Source organism: Bufo bufo, chromosome 4 (genome assembly GCF_905171765.1).
Source record: "Bufo bufo chromosome 4, aBufBuf1.1, whole genome shotgun sequence".
In the NCBI taxonomy this organism is placed as follows: Eukaryota; Metazoa; Chordata; class Amphibia; order Anura; family Bufonidae; genus Bufo; species Bufo bufo.
This window is the reverse complement of record NC_053392.1, coordinates 349,351,828-349,375,180: the sequence shown is the minus strand read 5'-3', so window position 1 is coordinate 349,375,180 and position 23,353 is coordinate 349,351,828. Positions and strand designations below refer to the sequence as shown.

General features: G+C 44.7%; 1 protein-coding gene across 1 annotated transcript in view; it reads right to left on the bottom strand.

The window, feature by feature from the left end:
• SLC35F1 (solute carrier family 35 member F1) overlaps positions 1-23,353 on the bottom strand; it is a 446,044-nt gene that overhangs the window by 36,842 nt on the left and 385,849 nt on the right. Inside the window, exon 5 of the mRNA XM_040428920.1 lies at positions 20,499-20,667. Within this exon, the coding sequence (XP_040284854.1) occupies positions 20,499-20,667 (169 nt within the window). The remainder of the gene's footprint in view (positions 1-20,498; positions 20,668-23,353) is intronic.

The following is a 23,353-nucleotide window of genomic DNA, read 5'->3' as shown; positions in this document are numbered from 1 at the left end:
ATTACTATGGGGCACTATTATTTCTTCAGGATCGTATTTGGAGGTATTGGGGAGCACAGCGAGCAGCAGGATAACACTGTGGGGACTCCAGGTTTGGAGATGATGATAGAAATGTGATGGAACCTAAGATATCTGTGTGTCACATTCTGCAGAGACGAGGCGGCTGAAATAAGTTGTATGGACCAAATGGAGAAGATGATGACAGAGAAGATCTACATCAGAGGAGACGTCACCTGCGAGGCCCTGGATGTGACAGATATGTGCTGCTGTATGGCAAGTACACCAAAATGTGGTGTGGGGGAGGGGGCCACTTAGAGAACTGGGCCATATTCATTGGGGCTTGGGCCAGGGGCGTACATAGAAATCGAGGGGCCCCATAGCGAATCTCAGAACTGGGCCCCCCACCAAAATATAAAGTACAATTATTGTACTAGTGTATGCGTATTTATATATACACTGAACAAAAATATAAACGCAACACTTTCGGTTTTGCTCCCATTTTGCATGAGCTGAACTTAAAGATCTGAAACATTTTTCTACATACACGAAAGACCCATTACTCTCAAATATTGCCTTAGACTGCCCACAATAAAAGACCACTCTGAAATGTGCACAGTTTTGCCTTACTGGGGGGGTGTGGGGGGTCAGAAAACCAGTCAGTATCTGGTGTGGCCACCATTTGCCTCACGCAGTGCAACACATCTCCGTCACATAGAGTTCATCAGGTTGTTGATTGTGGCCTGTGGAATGTTGGTCTACCCCTCTTCAATAGCTGTCCAAAGTTGCAGAATATTGGCAGGAACTGGAACATGCTGTCGTATATGCCGACCCAGAGCATCCCAAACATGCTCAATGGGCGACATGTCCGGTGAGTATGCTGGGCATGCAAGAACTGGGATGTTTTAGCTTCCAGGGATTGTGTACAGATCCTTGCAATATGGGGCCGTGCATTATCATGCTGCAACATGAGGTGATGGTCGTGGATGAATGGCACAACAATGGGCCTCAGGATCTCGTCACTGTATCTCTGTGCATTAAAAATGCCATCAATAAAATGCACATGTGTTCGTTGTCCATAACATACGCCTGCCCTTACCACAGCCCCACCGCCACCATAGACCACTCGATCCACAACGTTGATGTCAGCAAACCGCTCACCCACACGATGCCACACACGCTGTCTACCATCTGCCCTGAACAGTGAATACCAGGACTCATCCGTGAACAGAACGCCTCTCCAACGTGCCAGATGCCATGTGAGCATTTGCCCACTCAAATCGGTTATGATGACGAACTGCAGTCAGGTCCAGAACCCGATGAGGACGACGAGCATGCAGATGAGCTTTCCTGAGACGGTTTCTGACAGTTTGTGCAGAAATACTTTGGTTATGCAAACCAATTGTTGCTGCAGCTGTCCGGGTAGCTGGTCTCAGACGATCATGGAGGGGAACATGCTGGATGTGGAGGTCCTGGGCTGGTGTGGTTACACGTGGTCTGCGGTTCTGAGGCCGGTTGGATGTACCAAATTTTCTGAAACGCCTTTGGAGACGGCTTATGGTAGAGAAATGAACATTCATTGCACGGGCAACAGCTCTGGTAGACATTTCTGCAGTCAGCATGCCAATTGCACGCTCCCTCAAACGTTGCGACATCTGTGGCATTGTGCTGCACATTTCAGAGTGGACTTTTATTGTGGGCAGTCTAAGGCACACCTGTGGAATAGTCATGCTGTCTAATTAGCACCTTGATATGCCACACCTGTGAGGTGGGATGGATTATCTCGGCAAAGGAGAAGTTCTCACTAACACAGATTTAGACAGATTTGTGAACAATATTTGAGAGTAATGGTTCTTTTGTGTAGAAAATGTTTCAGATCTTTAAGTTCAGCTCATGCAAAAAGGGAGCAAAACCGAAATTGTTGCGTTTATATTTTTGTTCAGTTTATATATAAATCCGCACGGGGTGGAGGTTTTCTGTGTGGCTCTAATAGCAGCAACCCTCCTACAGACACAGAATGTCCCCCATAGACAAATGTGTATGTGTGTGTATATATACACTCACCTAAAGAATTATTATGAACACCTGTTCTATTTCTCATTAATGCAATTATCTAGTCAACCAATCACATGGCAGTTGCTTCAATGCATTTAGGGGTGTGCTCCTGGTCAAGACAATCTCCTGAACTCCAAACTGAATGTCAAAATATGAAAGAAAGATGATTTAAGCAATTTTGAGCGTGGAATGGTTGTTGGTGCCAGACGGGCCGGTCTGAGTATTTCACAATCTGCTCAGTTACTGGGATTTTCACGCACAACCATTTCTAGGGTTTACAAAGAATGGTGTGAAAAGGGAAAAACATCCAGTATGCGGCAGTCCTGTGGGCAAAAATGCCTTGTGGATGCTAGAGGTAAGAGGAGAATGGGCCGACTGATTCAAGCTGATAGAAGAGCAACGTTGACTGAAATAACCACTCGTTACAACCGAGGTATGCAGCAAAGCATTTGTGAAGCCACAACACGCACAACCTTGAGGCGGATGGGCTACAACAGCAGAAGACCCCACCGGGTACCACTCATCTCCACTACAAATAGGAAAAAGAGGCTACAATTTGCACGAGCTCACCAAAATTGGACTGTTGAAGACTGGAAAAATGTTGCCTGGTCTGATGAGTCTCGATTTCTGTTGAGACATTCAAATGGTAGAGTCCGAATTTGGCGTAAACAGAATGAGAACATGTATCCATCCTCTGATGGCTACTTCCAGCAGGATAATGCACCATGTCACAAAGTTCGAATCATTTCAAATTGGTTTCTTGAACATGACAATGAGTTCACTGTACTAAAATGGCCCCCACAGTCACCAGATCTCAACCCAATAGAGAATCTTTGGGATGTGGTGGAACGGGAGCTTCGTGCCCTGGATGTGCATCCCTCAAATCTCCATCAACTGCAAGATGCTATCCTATCAATATGGGCCAACATTTCTAAAGAATGCTATCAGCACCTTGTTGAATCAATGCCACGTAGAATTAAGGCAGTTCTGAAGGCAAAAGGGGGTCCAACACCGTATTAGTGTGGTGTTCCTAATAATTCTTTAGGTGAGTGTGTGTATATATATATATGTATATATATATATATATTGTGGGGATTCGCTCTGGTAGTTAGGACTAGCGGATGCAGTATAGAGGCACAGTACACAGTTCATGAATCAAACAGCGGTGTTTATTCACACATTGATGTATAACAAAATGCAGATAAGCTGTATCACAAAACATAGGTGGCTTGGTGTTTGTTCACACACAAGGAAAGTCCATAAGGAATAAAAGTCACCTTTTCTCCTGGTGTTTTTTTATACCCTGTTAGCAGTTCAGCCTCATCAAGTCCATAGACGGCCTGTTCACCTTTAGAGGGGCCTGAGTCCTCCAGCCCGGCTCAAACCTCAAATCCCAGCACAGCCCTCTGTTCACAGCACACAGACTCCTGAGCTCCACTGTCAGAGGGAGGTAAATCCACACACCTGGCAGTGCTGGCTGGTTTTTATGCCTGGCAAAACCCGGCCTGGAAAATAGGGAGTAGTCACCCACCCAGCACTTTGACTACTCCCAGTAAGAGCCGTCCCAGATCAGCTATGACAGCCATGCTAACTCTCAAGATGTCAATTAGGAATAGCTGCTGCTGACACATAAAATACCGGCTCTTACTTCACCGAGGCCAGGAACCTCGGTGACCCATACCTTCTATCCAGGATGGTCCCTTGCACCTTCTTACAATATATATACACACTGTATATAAGTATATTGTGGGGTTTCGCTCTGGCAGACAGGATTAGCGGATGCAGTATAGAGGCAGCAACAAGTTCTTTGGATCAAACAGTTCAGTGTTTTATTCACACTTTAGGCAAGTGACAAAACAAGCAGTCATAATCAAACAAAGAGTCACCTTGTGGTGTTGGTGGTCATTCACACCATGTGGCAATTCTGCCTCAAAGAGTCCTTGACCATAGCAGCACCAGCCTGTCTTCACGCCAAACAGGTAGCAAGCCTTCATCCAGACACAAGACTCCCAGATCCAAACACAGAGACCTGGCTTCTGAGCCCAGCTGCCTATTTAAGGACAGCCAGGTGCTGCCAAAACCCCGACCGGTAATTAAAATCCAGTCCGGTATTTGACCTTACCTGGCTGTAAATCAGCACAGCAGCACATGAAAATACCTGTTTTACCAGACAAAACCTCTCACTGTGTCACAATATATACACTGTGTATATACAGTGGGATGCGAAAGTTTGGGCAACCTTGTTAATCGTCATGATTTTCCTGTATAAATCGTTAGTTGTTGCGATAAAAAATGTCAGTTAAATATATTATATAGGAGACACACACAGTGATATTTGAGAAGTAAAATTAAGTTTATTAGATTTACAGAAAGTGTGCTATAATTGTTTAAACAAAATTAGGCAGGTGCATAAATTTGGGCACCACAAAAAAGAAATGAAATCAATATTTAGTAGATCCTCCTTTTGCAGAAATTACAGCCTCTAAACGCTTCCTGTAGGTTCCAATGAGAGTCTGGATTCTGGTTAAAGGTATTTTGGACCATTCCTCTTTACAAAACATCTTTAGTTCATTCAGGTTTGATGGCTTCCGAGCATGGACAGCTCTCTTTAAGTCACACCACAGATTTTCAATTATATTCAGGTCTGGGGACTGAGATGGCCATTCCAGAACGTTGTAGTTGTTCCTCTGCATAAATGCCTTAGTGGATTTTGAGCAGTGTTTAGGGTCGTTGTCTTGTTGAAAGATCCAGCCCTGGCGCAGCTTCAGCTTTGTCACTAATTCCTGGACATTGGTCTCCAGAATCTGCTGATACTGAGTGGAATCCATGCGTCCCTCAACTTTGACAAGATTCCCAGTCCCTGCACTGGCCACACAGCCCCACAGCATGATGGAACCACCACCATATTTTACTGTAGGTAGCAGGTGTTTTTCTTGGAATGCTGTGTTCTTTTTCCTCCATGCATAACGCCCCTTGTTATGGCCAAATAACTCAATTTTAGTTTCATCAGTCCACAGCACCTTATTCCAAAATGAAGCTGGCTTGTCCAAATGTGCTTTAGCCCACCTCAAGCGGCACTTTTTGTGCTGTGGGCGGAGAAAAGGCTTCCTCTGCATCACTCTCGCATACAGCATCTCCTTGTGTAAAGTGCACCGAATGGTTGAACGATGCACAGTGACTCCATCTGCAGCAAGATGATGTTGTAGGTCTTTGGTGCTGGTCTGTGGGTTGACTCTGACTGTTCTCACCATTCGATGCTTCTGTCTATCCGCGATTTTTCTTGGTCTGCCACTTCGAGCCTTAACCTGAACTGAGCCTGTGATCTTCCATTTCCTCAATATGTTCCTAACTGTGGAAACAGACAGCTGAAATCTCTGAGACAGCTTTCTGTATCCTTCCCCTAAACCATGATGGTGAACAATCTTTGTCTTCAGGTCATTTGAGAGTTGTTTTGAGACACCCATGTTGCTACTCTTCAGAGAAAATTAAAAGAGGAGGGAAACTTACAATTGACCCCCTTAAATACTCTTTCTCATAATTGGATTCACCTGTGTATGTAGGTCAGGGGTCACTGAGCTTACCAAGCCAATTTGAGTTCCAATAATTAGTTCTAAAGGGTTTGGAATCAATAAAATGACAACAGTGCCCAAATTTATGCACCTGCCTAATTTTGTTTAAACAATTATAGCACACTTTCTGTAAATCCAATAAACTTCATTTCACTTCTCAAATATCACTGTGTGTGTCTCCTATATGATAGATTTAACTGACATTTTTTATCGTAACAACCAACGATTTATACAGGAAAATCATGACGATTAACAAGGTTGCCCAAACTTTCACATCCCACTGTATATACAGTACAGACCAAAAGTTTGGACACACCTTCTCATTCAAAGAGTTTTCTTTATTTTCATGACTATGAAAATTGTAGATTCACACTGAAGGCATCAAAACTATGAATTACCACATGTGGAATTATATACATAACAAACAAGTGTGAAACAACTGAAAATATGTCATATTCTAGGTTCTTCAAAGTAGCCACCTTTTGCTTTGATTACTGCTTTGCACACTCTTGGCATTCTCTTGATGAGCTTCAAGAGGTAGTCCCCTATGACAAGTTTCACACTTGTTTGTTATGTATATAATTCCACATGTGGTAATTCATAGTTTTGATGCCTTCATAGTCATGAAAATAAAGAAAACTCTTTGAATGAGAAGGTGTGTCCAAACTTTTGGTCTGTACTGTGTATATATATATATATATATATATATATATATACACACACACACACACATATACAACAGACAGAGGCCATGGTTCACAGCTCCCTCCCCTAAGGCGTTGCAGCACAGTGTGTGTGAATGACTGAGCGATTATTACACTAAGCGTCAGTCACTCACACACAATGTGATCAAGATTGCTGCAGTAGACCTCCAGCCATTGCTACTCACCGAGTTCGTCAACATGGTGGTCACAGAGGCAGACACTGGGAGGGCAATGGGCAATATAGAAACTTCTCTTGGCACCTGCTTCACATCCCTGCAGCGGCGCTGGCAACCAGGAAGCACGCGCCTGCCGTGCCAGAGTTCAGATAGGATGATGCTCCCCTTTATCTGGCACCCTCCCAATACTTAAAAAAAATTGTACCCCCTCACAGTAGTATTGCCCTCATTGTACAACCTTTACAGTAGTATTGTACAGATGTGTGCCCTCTCACAGTAGTTATGCCCACATTGTGCCCTCTCATAGTAGTTATGCCCACATTGTGCCCCCCTCACAGTAGCTATGCCCTCCTTGTGCCCCTTCACAGTAATAATCCCCATTGTGCCCCCTTCATAGTAATACTCCCCATTGTGCCCCCTTCATAGTAATACTCCCCATTGTGCCTCCTTCATAGTAATAATCCCCATTGTGCCCCCTTCATAGTAATAATCCCCATTGTTTCCCCTTCATAGAAATCATCCCAATTGTGCCCCCTTTATAGTAATAATGCCCACTGTGCCTCTTCACAATAATAATGCTCATTGTGCCCCCTCCATAGTAGAAATCCCCATTGTGCCCCCTTCACAGTAGTAATGCCCTCTGTGCCCCTTCATTGTAGTAATGCCCTCTGGCTCTGTGCCCCATCCATACTAGAAATGCCTATTGTGCCCCCTTCACATTAGTAATGCCCTCAGTGCCTCCTCCATAGTAGTAATGCCCTCTGTGCCCCCTCCATAGTAATAAAGTCTTCTGTGCCCCCTCCATAGTAATAAAGTCTTCTGTGACCCCTCATAGTAATAAAGCCCTCTGTATTAAAAAAAAAAAAACTAAGAAAAAAAAAACCACAGTAACTACTCACCTTGTCCCATTCCTGAAGCTCACATACCTCTCTTCCCTGCAGGCACAGATCGCTCTGCAGCACTATGTGGGGGCAGAGCTTATTCAGATTTCCGGGCTGCAGGCTCCGCTCACACAGGCTGGCAGCGCAATCTGTGCCTGCAGGCTAAATGGTGGAGTGGGGAGAAGTCTTCCTGCTTCACCATTCAGAGCACTGCCGGCCCGAAGGAGGGGAGGAGCGCTGGGAGCTGAGCGGTGACTGTCACTGATGTAATAGGGGAGAACACCAAAAGACAACCAGAAGGAAGGGAAAAGACACTAGGCCTCACCGCTAGGGAAGGAAAAGGGTCACCACCTATAAAACCCTGCTCCTGGCCCTAACTCCTATCCGTATGGGCACCTCTCGATGGTAGAGATGCCCATACACAGGAACCTAGAAAACACTGGTGGCCCTCAGATGCCCTAATGGTAATGACAGGGCAGAGAAAACCCGCTCCTTCCCTGGTGAAGGAACCAGCGTCTCGCTGAGGCCTAGTAAACAACAAAGGTGGGGGGGATACAAAATAAAACAAGCGGAACACTTAACTTCTGAGGCTGATGGATGATGGATGATGGATGAACAGGACTTCAACTAGAACCACACTCCAGCTCTTCTAAATGAAGCTATCCAGAGCAAGGAGTGATGGGTAAAGTCAGACTAAATAGGAGGAGGTAAAGGTCACATGATCCACACCTGAACAGGAGTTGTGGACATACAAGCAACACACAGACCAAAAGAGGCTGTCAGATCACTAATGTGCAGATAATCTTTCAGACCTTCTAAAACTTGTCACCGGTGTGACAGTGACATGACATCAGCTCCCAGTGCTACAGCTATGAGCTCTTCCATCTGTATTGATGGGAGCGCTCATTGCTTCTGCCCCCCCCCCCCGAGAGCCTGCACCCGGGGAGGACCGCCCCCCCCCCCCCCCCTTAGTACGCCACAAGATGCTCCCTTCCTCTGCTGCTGTGTAAACCGGCTTTTAAGCCGTAAGACTAGAAAGTGAGGGGGCGGGGCCATTTAGCCCTGCCGGGCTCCCCAACCTCACGGGCCCCATAGTGATCGCGTGGTCTGTGGATCTTTTGAGACCCTTGCAACACCCCTGCAGTAGCGATTGTTCATCTCCATACAAAAGAGATGATTGCATAAGTAGGGAGCAAAGGTTCATTCCTGATCATTGCCCTTCGTATTGGTCGGTGTAAATGGGCCCTGAGACACAAATAACTGTCAGCGTACTGACAGGTAATAACAAACAGAACAAAATAGATTTTATTATGTGCAGAATAAGTTACTTCTTCTGTCACCACATATTATTCTAAGTCTACAGTAATCAAACAAGAAAACTTAATGGACTAATGTAGCATGCCATGATTATTTTTCTGTCCAGTTCTATATGAAAAAATCTCCAGATAAAACTAGAGGCATGCGGAGGTATAGTATATAGCAGGCATGCTCAACCTACGGCCCTCCAGCTGTTGCAAAACTACAACTCCCAGCATGCCCGAACAGCCTACAGCTATCAGTCTACAGCAGGGCATTGTGGGAGTTGTAGTTTTACAACAGCTGGAGGGCCGCGGGTTGAGCATGCCTGGTATATAGTATAGTATATGGCACTTGTATGGCCTCTGCCTTATGGCTGCACGATGAGAATGGTTGTAATATGGCTGTAGGTATGAATCCTATGTAATGCTAACATTATCTACAGTCTTCCCATATTGTATACAGTACGTGCTAGAGCTAATGCCATTAGCGTCTTAGTCGTGAACCATTAACACTCCCCAATCCATGGAGCCTACATTACGTACTTCACCTAAATTGTCTTGCTTTCGATGTAGTTTGTTATACCGTTGTTTGCTTTCTCCTTCTACATAGCAGTGGGAATTATATACTCCCTATAATATATACTCCCTATATTATATACTCATGACAGTGCTGGTCATGAAGCCTTAATCCCACACAAATTACAGTGAAGATATGAAATGATGTGTTTTCATGGAGTCATGTTAATTTATTATTCATATCGTCTGCAAATGCTCCGTAATTGTGCGCTAATGCTAGTACGTGACAGACGTAAATGAATGAAATATTACTTGAGAGCAAAATCTATTCATCAAAGCCACAATTGATGTCAGAAAAATACCTGCTGCTATTGTGCTGTCACTCTGACAGTCTAATCATACAGCTCTCCGGTGCTGAACATGACACTGCTACAATAATCAGATTAGCTCTCAAATACACCGTCCACTATGATACAGAATTCATCTAGGACAGGGTTTCTCAACTCCGGTCCTTGGGACCCACCTACCATTCATGTTTTCAGGATTTCCTTAGTATTGAGCAGGTGATATAATTAGCGTCCATGTATCAGGACTTACCACAGGTATTCATTCTGTGGGATATTCTCAAATCCTGACCAGTAGGTGGGTCCCGAGGACCGGAGTTAAGAAACCCTGCTCTAGGACATACCTACAATTAAACTGTTAACTCCGTGCAAGTCACTGTAATAGCTGTGATCCCAGGTACACTATACTGAACATAAGTAATCAATTATAGATGGAAAATTCAAGATTACATTTCCCACAGGAAATGGCCTGTCACAAGGTGGATGTGATATAAACTGTACCAATGATCTCATGATATATTGCTGTTCTATATTAATAACGCTCTGTTCACACTACCGGTTTCAATATTCTTAATGGCAAGAATAGCACATTCATGGATCTGGTACAGATGTTATTTCTTTCTGATGAACAGAAGCTATGACACTAACGTGAACAGAGCCTTACCCATGTGCCAAGCAAAAGCAAACCTCAGAAAATGGTTTCCGTCAGAGATGGACCACTATTATTAGCCCAAGGGTTATGATATATTGCACTACTATAAATTAAAATGCCCATCTGAAACATTAGCAGTGCCAGCTACAGAGCCTTTTTAACAGTGCCAAGTTCATAGTGTACCCTATAACTTTACCACCCACATACTATAACTGCACCAGCCACACAGTGCCCCACCATAACTGTGCAAGCCAAACAGTGCCCCCTATAAGAGTGCTAGGCAGACAGTACCTCCTTTACTGACAGCCGCACAGTGCCCCACCATAACTGCGCCAGCCACACAGTGCCCCACCATAACTGTGCAAGCCAAACAGTGCCCCCTATAAGAGTGCTAGGCAGACAGTACCCCTTTTACTGACAGCCGCACAGTGCCCCACCATAACTGCGCCAGCCACACAGTGCCCCACCATAACTGTGCAAGCCAAACAGTGCCCCCTATAAGAGTGCTAGGCAAACAGTACCCCTTTTACTGACAGCCACTCAGTGCCCCACCATAACTGCACCAGCCACACAGTGCCCCACCATAACTGTGCATGCCAAACAGTGCCCCCTATAAGAGTACTAGGCAGACAGTGCCCCCTTTACTGACAGCCACACAGTGCCCCACCATAACTGCGCCAGCCACACAGTGCCCCACCATAACTGTGCATGCCAAACAGTGCCCCCTATAAGAGTGCTAGGCAGACAGTGCCCCCTATAAGAGTGCTAGGCAGATAGTACCCCTTTTACTGACAGCCACACAGTGCCCCACCGTAACTGCACCAGCCACACAGTGCCCCACCATAACTGTGCATGCCAAACAGTAACCCCCTATAAGAGTGCAAGGCAGACAGTACCCCTTTTACTGACAGCCACACAGTGCCCCACCATAACTGCACCAGCCACACAGTGCCCCACCATAACTGTGCATGCCAAACAGTAACCGCCTATAAGAGTGCTAGGCAGATAGTACCCTTTTTACTGACAGCCACACAGTGCCCCACCATAACTGCACCAGCCACACAGTACCCCACCATAACTGTGCAAGCCAAACAGTGCCCCTATAAGAGTGCTAGGCAGACAGTACCCCCTTTATTGACAGCCGCGCAGTGCCCCACCATAACTGCACCAGCCACACAGTGCCCCACCATAACTGTGCATGCCAAACAGTGCCCCCTATAAGAGTGCTAGGCAGATAGTACCCTGTTTACTGACAACCACACAGTGCCCCACCATAACTGTGCAAGCCAAACAGTGCCCCCTATAAGAGTGCTAGACAGACAGTACCCCCTTTACTGACAGCCACACAGTGCCCCACCATAACTGCACCAGCCACAGAGTGCCCCACCATATCTGTGCAAGCCAAACAGTGCCCCCTATCAGAATGCTAGGCAGACAGTACAGTACATCATTACTACTTACTAGCGATGAGCGAATTGATTCTAAACAAATTGAATTTGAACCAAGATTTCCCCAAAAATTTGTCAATTCAGAATTTTTGGCAATTCAATTCTAGTGAATTTCTCATAATAAAATCAGCTATTTTTCAAATCTGGAGACAGGAAAGATGAAGATGGAGGATCACATGACCGCAGGCGCTTCTTCTTATGAAAAAAAGTGCTAAATATCTCATGGTGGTTAAAGATGTTCCTGGATGTCACGTTAAGTGAATTCCACTCTGACTCATATCTTTTGTTGATCCCCTTAAAAAAGACAACATCTGATGTTGCCAATTAGCTAAATATAACCAGTAAATAATTTCAAAGAATGTTGTTAAAAAGAATAAAATGCTGATCTGATACATTCCTGAAGAAAGGGCTGGATTTCCATTAGACATATCATGAAGTATATCATGCCTACTTGCAGCCCTTGTAGACAAGGATACGTGGTCCTCAGGATCAGGGGTGTATTACAGTTCATACATAGTTTTCTAATACAGCAATGTAGCTATTCACACTGTGGGTGAAATTTATGCATGTATATTTAAAGTTTCAACCTACTGATAGGCGCTCCTTAAAAAGGTGCCTGATCTTAAAGGGTTTCTGTCATCAGAAAAATCGTTATGTAGCTGGCTGACATTAGCGATGTGTTAATGTCAGCAGAACATAACTGTATGACTTATATCTCCCTGCCTGCCGCCGTGCACGCTAAATAATGACTTTTATAATATGCAAATGAGCCTCTAGGTGCTAGTGGGGTGTTCCTGCAGCACCTAGAGGCTCCTTCCTCTCACCGTTTGGCACACTCTTGTAAAGATGATTGACATCCTCGGTCTCCTCCGTGACCCACACACACTACTGAGCCTCATTTTGACTTGTTTTAAGGACATTACATCAAAGTTGGATCAGCCTGTAGTGTGTTTTTCCACTTTAATTTTGAGTGTGACTCCAAATCCAGACCTCCATGGGTTAAAAAATTTGATTTCCATTTTTTTTATTTTTGTGTGATTTTGTTGTCAGCATATTCAACTATGTAAAGAACAAAGTATTTCAGAAGAATATTTAATTAACTCAGATCTAGGATGTGTTAATTTTGTGTTCCCTTTATTTTTTTGAGCAGTGTATATAAGGTACTGAGCACTTTGACCCCCTAAGCATTTTACGGAATTGGGAAACACTTGGCTGTAAAAATGAAAAGTTTCATTTCTTCCAATAAAATGTTGCTTTAGCCTCAAATTTTTCATTTTCACAAGGGGTAACAGGAGAAAAAGCACCCCATAATTTGTTACCCATTTTCTCTTAAATACGGCAAAACCCCATATGTGGTGGTAAAGTGCTGGGGGGGCCACCTCGCAGGATTCAGAAGGGAATGAGCGCCATATAGCATTTGAAGCAGATTTTGATGGATTGGTTTAAGGGTGCCATTGGTTTTTATTTTTTGTAATTGTCTTATGTAGGGCCTCATTTTTTGCAGGATGAGGTTACATCAGGCTGCCGTCCAAGCAATCGGGTCCCCATCACAGCAGCGCGGGGACCCGATGGCAGCTCTCTCCCTCCCTATACATCGCACGTGCTGCAGTCAGCGCTGACCGCGGCACATCTAGAGTTAATGCGCCGGCATCAGTGTTTTCACCGATGCCGGCGCATACACCAGGGGTCTGGCTATCAGTCACTGCCGGACCCCTGCAACGGACAGGGTGGGCGCAGCTCCTGCTCCCACCAGATCAGCGCACTGTAGTACTACGCGCTGGTATTTTAAATACAGTAGCCAGCACCATACATGTACGGCGCTGGTACTGTATGGGTTAGTACTGATGAACCATCCTCCAAAAGCAGAGTGTGCCTGGCATGCATGCTGTACCTGCGCTCCCTGGACTTTGTGTGGCTATCATGGCCCATAACAGGTAGGTACTAGTGTTAGGGACCACTCATAGAGGCGACCTTGACGTGGTGAGTGCCTTATTACGCTTTGGCCAAAATGTAAACCAATGCCTCATTCAACATCCAGCATAGAGGCAGGGCAGAGTGCCGGTTGCAGAGTGCTATTGCATTTGTATTTTGCGTTTGTATATGTATTTTGCCATAGCGATGTGCACCTGCATACAGGGTTGTGCTGACTGAATCCCCCACATCCTCAGGATAGGTTATCAGTATTTGATCGGTGGAGGTCTGATGCCTGGAACCCCCAACAATCAGCTGTTTGAAGAGGCTTCGATACTTTGGTGAGTACCACGGCCTGTTCACAGCTTACCAAGCACAGCACCATTCATTGAATAGCATCTGTGCTTGGTATTGCAGCTCACCCCATTCACATGAATGTGACTGAGCTGCGCCTACACTATGTAACCAATGAACATGATGTCACCAGCCTAGGAAGAATCCGTGGCACTCCATCTCTTCAAACAGCTGATCGGCGTGAGTGCCAGGAGTCGGCCCCCCACTGATCAGATACTGGTGACATATCCTGAAGGTAGTTAACATATAGAGTTGAGAACAACATCAATGACCCTCATCATCTCCCATCAGGAATGCACCAGGACATCTTGCTGATGGATCCACATCAAGCACAGAGATCAGTAAACTTCAAGAATTGTATGGCGTCAGTATTTTCCTGAATGTTATCTTTAATAAACCAATCCAACATTTACAGAAAAACACTACAGTTTTGACTACATGCTTGAGAAAAGCCAAGTTGTAGATGAAAGATCACATTTCTCTGTATATGTTGGATTGATTTAATAAATATACTATTGAGGGAGATCCTGACGTCATTGAATTCTTGGCATTATCATGAGGATAGGTCATCAGTATTAAATCTGTGGTAAAAGTTTGTGCCCACAATTTCCTGTGTATGCAGTACTGAATTTAGAATGTGCAAATGCAGCAATTGCTTCCAAGCCAGACTTCATATCGACCTACTGTATGTTTTATCTTGGAAGTCTTCTTCCTACAAATGTTCTACTTGCCTCTTGAGACATTGTGAGGCCAAGGAGAGCTGACTCTAATGCTAAGAATGCATTTTCTTTTATAGTGCATAATTGGGAGATTCAGCAATTATTAAAAAAATTAATACATATATGTTTTACTTTATTGCACTGAAGACCTCTAGGGAGAAACCTATCTTTTTTAACAGGTTTTCTAAGTTTCCAAAGTGTAAACAATCACAACTTATTTACTTCTGAAAGGACTTTACATTGTTAGAATTTAAAGGAGTTTTCCAGGCTACTGATATTGATGACCTATCCAAAGGTTAGGTCATCAGTATCTGATTGGTGATGTTCTGACACCCTTTGTGGGGTAAAAAAAAATCTGTAAAATTTTAATTTCATTCATTGAAATCTTTGCTCTTTCTGTGTTTAGGATATGATTCACGTGAGCATTGCTATTTAGTGATTGACAACCTCAACTGCATGAGCGTACATACAGAATCCCTGTCAATCCCTAATAAGACCACCCACTGGTCTTCTTAGCATAGAAAGTGTGGAGTTTACATCAATCTGTCCAGCTCCTCCTGCACTATAACCTACTGCCTGCAGATCAGATGCCTTGTTCAATGCAGCAGGTTCCCTTTAAAAACAACTTCCCACTTCTATTTCTCTGCTCCTGCCAAGGTCCCCTGAAATAATACAATCCTAGAAATATTGTATAAGAACATATCTACAAGCCAGAGGTTTGATTGAAAGATTCTCACACTACTCCTAGGAACTTAGTATCAGGGAGAGTGTTCATGCATTTTCATGATAAAATTATGTTTTTCAGTATTTAAAATTGAATATTATAAAATGTATGGATGAATTAAAAATGGGCTACAGGTAAAGTAGTAATAAATCTGTGGAATAGGTTGCATTATAAAGAAAAGAGTAAAATAAAGATTACAATGCAATATATCTAAGACAGAATACCAACTGATGTTTTGATTTTTTTCTGGGATTTCCATCCTACAGGAACTGGAACAAGTTTTGCGGACGAAAATGTAATACTGATAACTTGAGGAGAAAGATTCCTAAGTATATTAGGAATTAGAATCCTTTTTACTACTGCAAATCAACTGGATGATTTTATAAGATCGGGGATCAATAGTTTTAGACCTTTTTTTTCTTTGTGTTTTCTCCCCACCTCTCTACCATCATATCTGGAGCGATTTTGTATTTGCACGTGGGGGAGAGGAGTGTCAGGGATATAATTCATCTGTATAAGTTTTCATATCTACAATTGGATGTATGTATTAAATAAAACTAAAGATTATTTAAAAAAAGATATTGAATATTTGTCCACCCTATGCAACAGAATTTAAAGGGGCTGGCCCATCTAACACATTGATGGCATAGAATGCTCAGTGGCTCAGTTCTTTGTGGAACCCCCACAGAAGTGAATGGAGAGCACGCTGCACACTCCTTCACTTTTGGGGGCCCCATTCTAGAGATATGTACAGGTCCCCAAGGTGGGACCCCACACCTATCTAACATTGATGGAATATCCTAGTGATATGCCACCAATGTGTGGGATGGACCAACCGCTTTAATTGGATACAGTAATTATCCGAACACACTAATGGTGCCTTGACGCATCAAGATGCTGGACCCTTGAGACAAACTTGCAAATTGTTTTGTTCTGGAGAAAGATATGCTTTGATTTGTATATCCATTAATGATAGATCTTAAAGAGGCTCAGATACTCGGACTTGAAATGGCAAATATTCAGCTCACAATTATTTTCTAATATTGGAAATGTCAAGTGAATATTTAAAATACCTGTGTATTCACTTATTACCTATTACTTATTATATATCGCGTCAGCATAATCCGTAGTGCTTTACAGACATTACCGTCACTCGCTGTCCCCAATGGGGCTCACAATCTAAGTTCCCTATCAGTATGTCTTTGTAGTGTGAGAGGAAACCAGAGTACCCGGAGGAAACCCACACAAACACAGGGAGAACATACAAACTCCAAGCAGATGTTGCCCTTGGTCAGATTTGAACCTAGGACACCAGCGTTCCTCAGCAGCACTTATGTGCTCTGTACACCTATACATGAATTCTGCATCCTTGTTGCATCCCTATAGAGTAGTTGTGACTGAGGCCCCTTGTCCAGTGCTGAACAGTTTAACTGACTGATATAGTTGAGGATTTGTATTCTAAAATCCTGTTAGGCTCTTTCACACCTGCGTTCTTGTCTTCCGGCATAGAGTTCCGTCGTCGGGGCTCTATGCCGGAAGAATCCTGATCAGGATTATCCCCATGCATTCTGAATGGAGTGAAATCCGTTTAGGATGCATCAGGATGTCTTCAGTTCCGGAACGGAACGTTTTTTGGCCGGAGAAAATACCGCAGCATGCTGCGCTTTTTGCTCCGGCCAAAAATCCGGAACACTTGCCGCAATGCCGGATCCGGAATTAATGCCGATTGAAAGGCATTGATCCGGATCCGGCCTTAAGCTAAACGTCGTTTTGGCGCATTGCCGGAGCCGACATTTAGCTTTTTCTGAATGGTTACCATGGCTGCCAAGACGCTAAAGTCCTGGCAGCCATGATAAAGTGTAGCGGGGAGCAGCATACTTACCGTCCGTGCGGCTCCTGGGGCGCTCCAGAGTGACGTCAGGGCGCCCCAAGCGCATGGATCATGTGATCGCATTGGACACGTCATCCATGCGCATGGGGCGCTCTGACGTCACTCTGGAGCGCCCCGGGAGCCGCACGGACTGTAAGTATACCGCTCCCCCGCTCCCCGCTCCTACTATGGCAACCAGGACTTTAATAGCGTCCTGGGTGCCATAGTAACACTGAAAGCATTTTGAAGACGGTTCCGTCTTCAAATGCTTTCAGTACACTTGCATTTTTCCGGATCCGGAGTGTAATTCCGGCAAGTGGAGTACATGCCGGATCCGGACAACGCAAGTGTGAAAGAGCCCTAAGCTTCTGTCAGAATCTGTTTGAAAGGCTTAGCTATACAAAGATAAGTAATCAAGTTTGAGCTAAATACCAGAAAGGTGACATATTCAGAATTTCTCGAGTTTGCTCAAAGTTTGCTCTTGAATATCAAACAATCAAATGTTGTTGACTGTGAGCGGACTCAAACATTGCATCATTTGTTTTGAGGGGTTAAACAATACTATGTTTTAAGGAGTTGTATAAATGGAGTCATAGACTGAACCAGTGGCACCATGTATGTACTGCTGCCCCGTTCTCTGCCACTTCCTCTGCCCACTGGACCAGGAAGTACTGTAGCTTAGTCCCATGACTGCTGTAGCCAATCACAGCCCTCAGTGGTCACATCTGCTTAAATGATAGGGACCAGAGACAGCCGGGAACAGGGAAGCGGCGCAGCCACTGCAAGATTGCAGACAAGTGAGTGTGTTTCTTCTTTTTATGGGGCACACGTTACAACCATAAGGGTTCCTATTTTCTACACTGGACAACCGTTTGAACCCCCATGAGTTATGGACTTTCCCACAGTAAATCCCAGGGATTTAACCCTGGAGGAATCTGAAATATAGACAGGAAGGTGTTTCTAATACTCAGTGCCATGGGAGAAGGAAGGAATCACAAATGGAGCAGGGGTCAAGGCTGGAAGAGTTTGGTTGTAAGTGGAGGTCAGCAGAGGTCATGGCAGGCAGGACACAGAACAAAGCGGTCAAGAACACATGCCGGACAAATACCAAATGAAGCAGGAACAAACATCTTTGCAGACACAAGAAAGAAAAGGACCTTCCTCAGACACAGCGTGATGGTGAAAAAGTCCTTAGGAAGCCTGGAGCACTTGGGCTTGGGACAAAGTCTGGGGCAATCAGTAAGCACTTTAAGAGAGCAGGAGCTGGCGCATGTATATAAAACATGACCAGAGTGGCGCAATGCAGAAACACAGCAGTGGCCAGGAGAAGAACATTAGGCACCTGGAGAGATGAGCCAGTGGATCTTGATAGATTGTCTAGTTTAGAAAAGCTGTTTTCATATACATTATTAGGTGCCACCTGATTTGATCTTTCATGTGGGTATAAAAATGCTCTCTGTGCGGGAGAACATCTCCTTGTTTAAACGGAGCATATGCTGCCAGCATAATGTGAAGTATATGAGGGTAGTAATCTCAGGGCTTGTAACAGCCCAGCACTGGCCGTGTAATAGGACCCTTATTCATACTTCCATATACAGTGGGATGCGAAAGTTTGGGCAACCTTGTTAATCGTCATGATTTTCCTGCATAAATCGTTGGTTGTTACGATAAAAAATGTCAGTTAAAAATATCATATAGGAGACACACACAGTGATATTTGAGAAGTGAAATGAAGTTTATTGGATTTACAGAAAGTGTTCTATAATTGTTTAAACAAAATTAGGCAGGTGCATAAATGTGAGCACTGTTGTCATTTTATTGATTCCAAAACCTTTAGAACTAATTATTGGAACTCAAATTGGCTTGGTAAGCTCAGTGACCCCTGACCTACATACACAGGTGAATCCAATTATGAGAGAGTATTTAAGGGGGTCAATTGTAAGTTTCCCTCCTCTTAATTTTCTCTGAAGAGTAGCAACATGGGGGTCTCAAAACAACTCTCAAATGACCTAAAGACAAAGATTGTTCGCCATCATGGTTTAGGGGAAGGATACAGAAAGCTGTCTCAGAGATTTCAGCTGTCTGTTTCCACAGTTAGGAACATATTGAGGAAATGGAAGACCGCAGGCTCAGTTCAAGTTAAGGCTCGAAGTGGCAGACCAAGAAAAATCTCGGATAGACAGAAGCGACGAATGGTGAGAACAGTCAGAGTCAACCCACAGACCAGCACCAAAGACCTACAACATCATCTTGCTGCAGATGGAGTCACTGTGCATCGTTCAACCATTCGGCGCACTTTACACAAGGAGATGCTGTATGCGAGAGTGATGCAGAGAAAGCCTTTTCTCCGCCCACAGCACAAAAAGTGTCACTTGAGGTGGGCTAAAGCACATTTGGACAAGCCAGCTTCATTTTGGAATAAGGTACTGTAGACTGATGAAGCAAAAATTTAGTTATTTGGCCCTAACATGGGGCGTTATGCATGGAGGAAAAAGAACACAGCATTCCAAGAAAAACACCTGCTACCTACAGTAAAATATGGTGGTGGTTCCATCATGCTGTGGGGCTGTGTGGCCAGTGCAGGGACTGGGAATCTTGTCAAAGTTGAGGGACGCATGGATTCCACTCAGTTTCAGCAGATTCTGGAGACCAATGTCCAGGAATCAGTGACAAAGCTGAAGCTGCGCCAGGGCTGGATCTTTCAACAAGACAACGACCCTAAACACTGCTCAAAATCCACTAAGGCATTTATGCAGAGGAACAAGTACAACGTTCTGGAATGGCCATCTCAGTCCCCAGACCTGAATATAATTGAAAATCTGTGGTGTGACTTAAAGAGAGCTGTCCATGCTCGGAAGCCATCAAACCTGAATGAACTAAAGATGTTTTGTAAAGAGGAATGGTCTAAAATACCTTCAACCAGAATCCAGACTCTCATTGGAACCTACAGGAAGCGTTTAGAGGCTGTAATTTCTGCAAAAGGAGGATCTACTAAATATTGATTTCATTTCTTTTTTGTGGTGCCCAAATTTATGCACCTGCCTAATTTTGTTTAAACAATTATAGCACACTTTTTGTAAATCCAATTAACTTCATTTCACTTCTCAAATATCACTGTGTGTGTCTCCTATATGATATTTTTAACTGACATTTTTTATCGTAACAACCAACGATTAATACAGGAAAATCATGACGATTAACAAGGTTGCCCAAACTTTCGCATCCCACTGTATGTTTTCCAAACAATCAGTAGAGGAATCCTGGCACGTCACATACTTACAGCTGTATTCCACTGAAGAAAGATCCAAAAAGTCCAATCATGCCTAGTAATTCAATTCGGCTGAGATTTCGAACAATATACTCTTGGCACACGCTAGAAATTCCATACAGAGTAGCACCACCAAGAACCAAGACATCCCCAATTAGTTTGCTATCTCCTGGAAAAAATTCTGTGGACAAGATAGAAAATGGAATATTTAAAGAATTTAGATGCAACACATGAAATATTGGTTCAAACATACCATTGTCTTTATATAGCATCTGGAGAGTTTTCTCAAGGCTATACCACGTGTAGAACACTGCGATATATCTTCAAACAGTAATTCTATATAATAAAATCCCTCTGTGCCTGCGATGTGTCTGTGCGTGTGTGCCGATTTTTACACTAGGCACAGGGACCTATCAGCACACAGCGCTCCACGCGCTCCCACACCAGTGCGCGATCCTTTTGCCTGCTATCTGTGAATGGGAGCGCACGGCATCTCTGTACACACTGATGCCGTGCGCTCCAGGACACCAGCAGTAAGATTGTCTGCCACTGGGTGAAGTGCAGGTTATCTTACTGCTGGACACCCTTTCAGTACTGGTGTCCTGAAGCGCACAGCATCAGTGTGTAAAGAGGTGCTGTGCGCTCCCATTCACAGATAGCAGCCAAGAGGAGCTCCCTGTGGAGGGAGGGTGGGTATTGCCTGCTGCTGGACTAAGCGCAGGTTATTTTATTGCTGGCAACCCTTTCACTGCCTGTACCCTCCAGAGCACAGCATCCCCGTAACACTGTGATGTCCTGCTCTCAAGTAAACAGAAGCATCACTCCTGTACCCTGGAGCGCACAGCATGGGAGTGTACAGAGATAGGGTGCGCTCCCATTCACATAGCTGGGCCGACAGCAAGCAAGAGGAGCTCATTGTCCCATGAAACAATAAGGGACTGTGTGAAGGCCACTGTTCAGGGCACTGTTTCACTGCTGTGATGGCATGGAGGCACTGGGGGAGGGGGACATGGCAATGGATGGTATGGAGGCACTGGGGGAGGGGACATGGCAATGGATAGTATGGAGGCACTGGGGGGAGGGGGACATGTCAATGGATGGCATGGAGGCACTGGGGGAGGAGGACATTGCAATAAATGCATTGTGGGAGGGGGACATGGCAATGGATGGCATGGAGGCACTTGGGAAGGGGGATATGGCAAGGGATGGCATGAAGGGGCAGATGGCACTGGAATGAGTGGGGGACATGGCATGGAGGGGCTGATCTGATGGCAGTGGGGGACATCACATGGCAATGGATGGAATGGAGGCACTGGGGGTGTGGGGGACATGGCAATGGATGTCATGGAGGGGCTGATGGCACTGGGGGAGTGGAGCTGAAGGCACTGGGGTGGGGGATAGTTGAAGGCACTGGGGGAATGGAGCTGATGGCACGGGGGGAGCTGATGGCACTGGGGGATAGTGGAGCTGATGGCACTGGGGGAACTGATGCACTTGGGCTGATCGCACAGGGGAAAACGAACGGTGTTGGGGACTGATGGCAGGGGGTCTGATGAGTTTTTATAAAGGAAAACAATCTATTAATTAAATTTTTTCTTATTAGATTACTCGATTAATTGTAAAAACAATACTCGATTACTAAAATAATCGTTTGCTGCAGCCCTAGCACCGATCAATGAGAAAACTGCGCTACACACGCCCCCCCCGCACCGCTCACACCAGCGCGCCGGCAAGCAAGTCGGAGCGCCGCCATTTCAGTAATTCACAGCAGTATCAGTCACAGCACGCCAGCAAGTGTGTCGGAGCACCGCCATTTCAGTCAGTCACATCACTATAAGCCATATAGAGAGGAGCCCCTGTCAGCAGTCTGACCTACCAGCCACCATTTCTGTTCGTCAGTCCCACCGCCATTTATGTTTCGCAGTCACAGCATTATCAATCATATAGAGACGAGCCCCTGTCAGCGGTCTTACCTACCATTCACTACCAGCAGTCTCAGCACCAGCAGTCAGTGCCAGTCATACAGCCACAGCCACCGGTCACAGTGCCAGCAGTGTCAGCCACCAGTCAGTGCCAGCCATCTCAACCATCAGTCAGTGCCACCATCCACAGCCACCAGTCTCAGCCACCAGTCAGTGCCAGCAGTCTCAGCTACAGCCACCAGCCAGTGCCAACAGTCTCAGCTCCAGCCACCAGTCAGTGCCAACAGTCTCAGCCACAGCAATCAGTCTCAGCTACAGCCACCAGTTAGTTCCAGCAATCTCAGCCAACAGCAACAGTCAGCAGTCCCAGTCACAGCCACCAGTCTTAACAACCAGTCAGTGCCAGCAGTCTCAGCCACAGCCACCAGTCTCAGCCATCAATCAGTGCCAGCAGTCTTAGCCATAGCCTCCAGTTAGTTCGAGCAGTCTCAGCCACCAGTCAGTGACAGCAATCTCAGCTACAGCCAGCAGTAATGCCACCAGTCTCAGCCACCAGTCAGTGCCAGCTCCTGTTGCCAGATTCAGACAGAATATTTTCAAAAAATGTTGTCTATAAAGAAATTTTATAGAAAAATGTCAAGAGGTAAAAAAAACATTTTTTCTGAATATCTGCTTCAGATATTGTATATTGCAGATTGTTACAAAGTTTTACACTAAGGCTATAATAATTATACTTACTGTATTGTGATATATATACGTTTCCATTTTAATTTTATTATTATTTTACTTTTGACTTCTTTAATATATACTGTTCCTACTAATGTTTATGCACTACTGTTCTAGCATCCGTTATTGTAACAGGCTTAATGTCTAGTAACAATAATAAAAGTTGCTGCTAACAGGCTGATTCATGAGTGGTATTAAGACCAAATTAGGTTTACAACT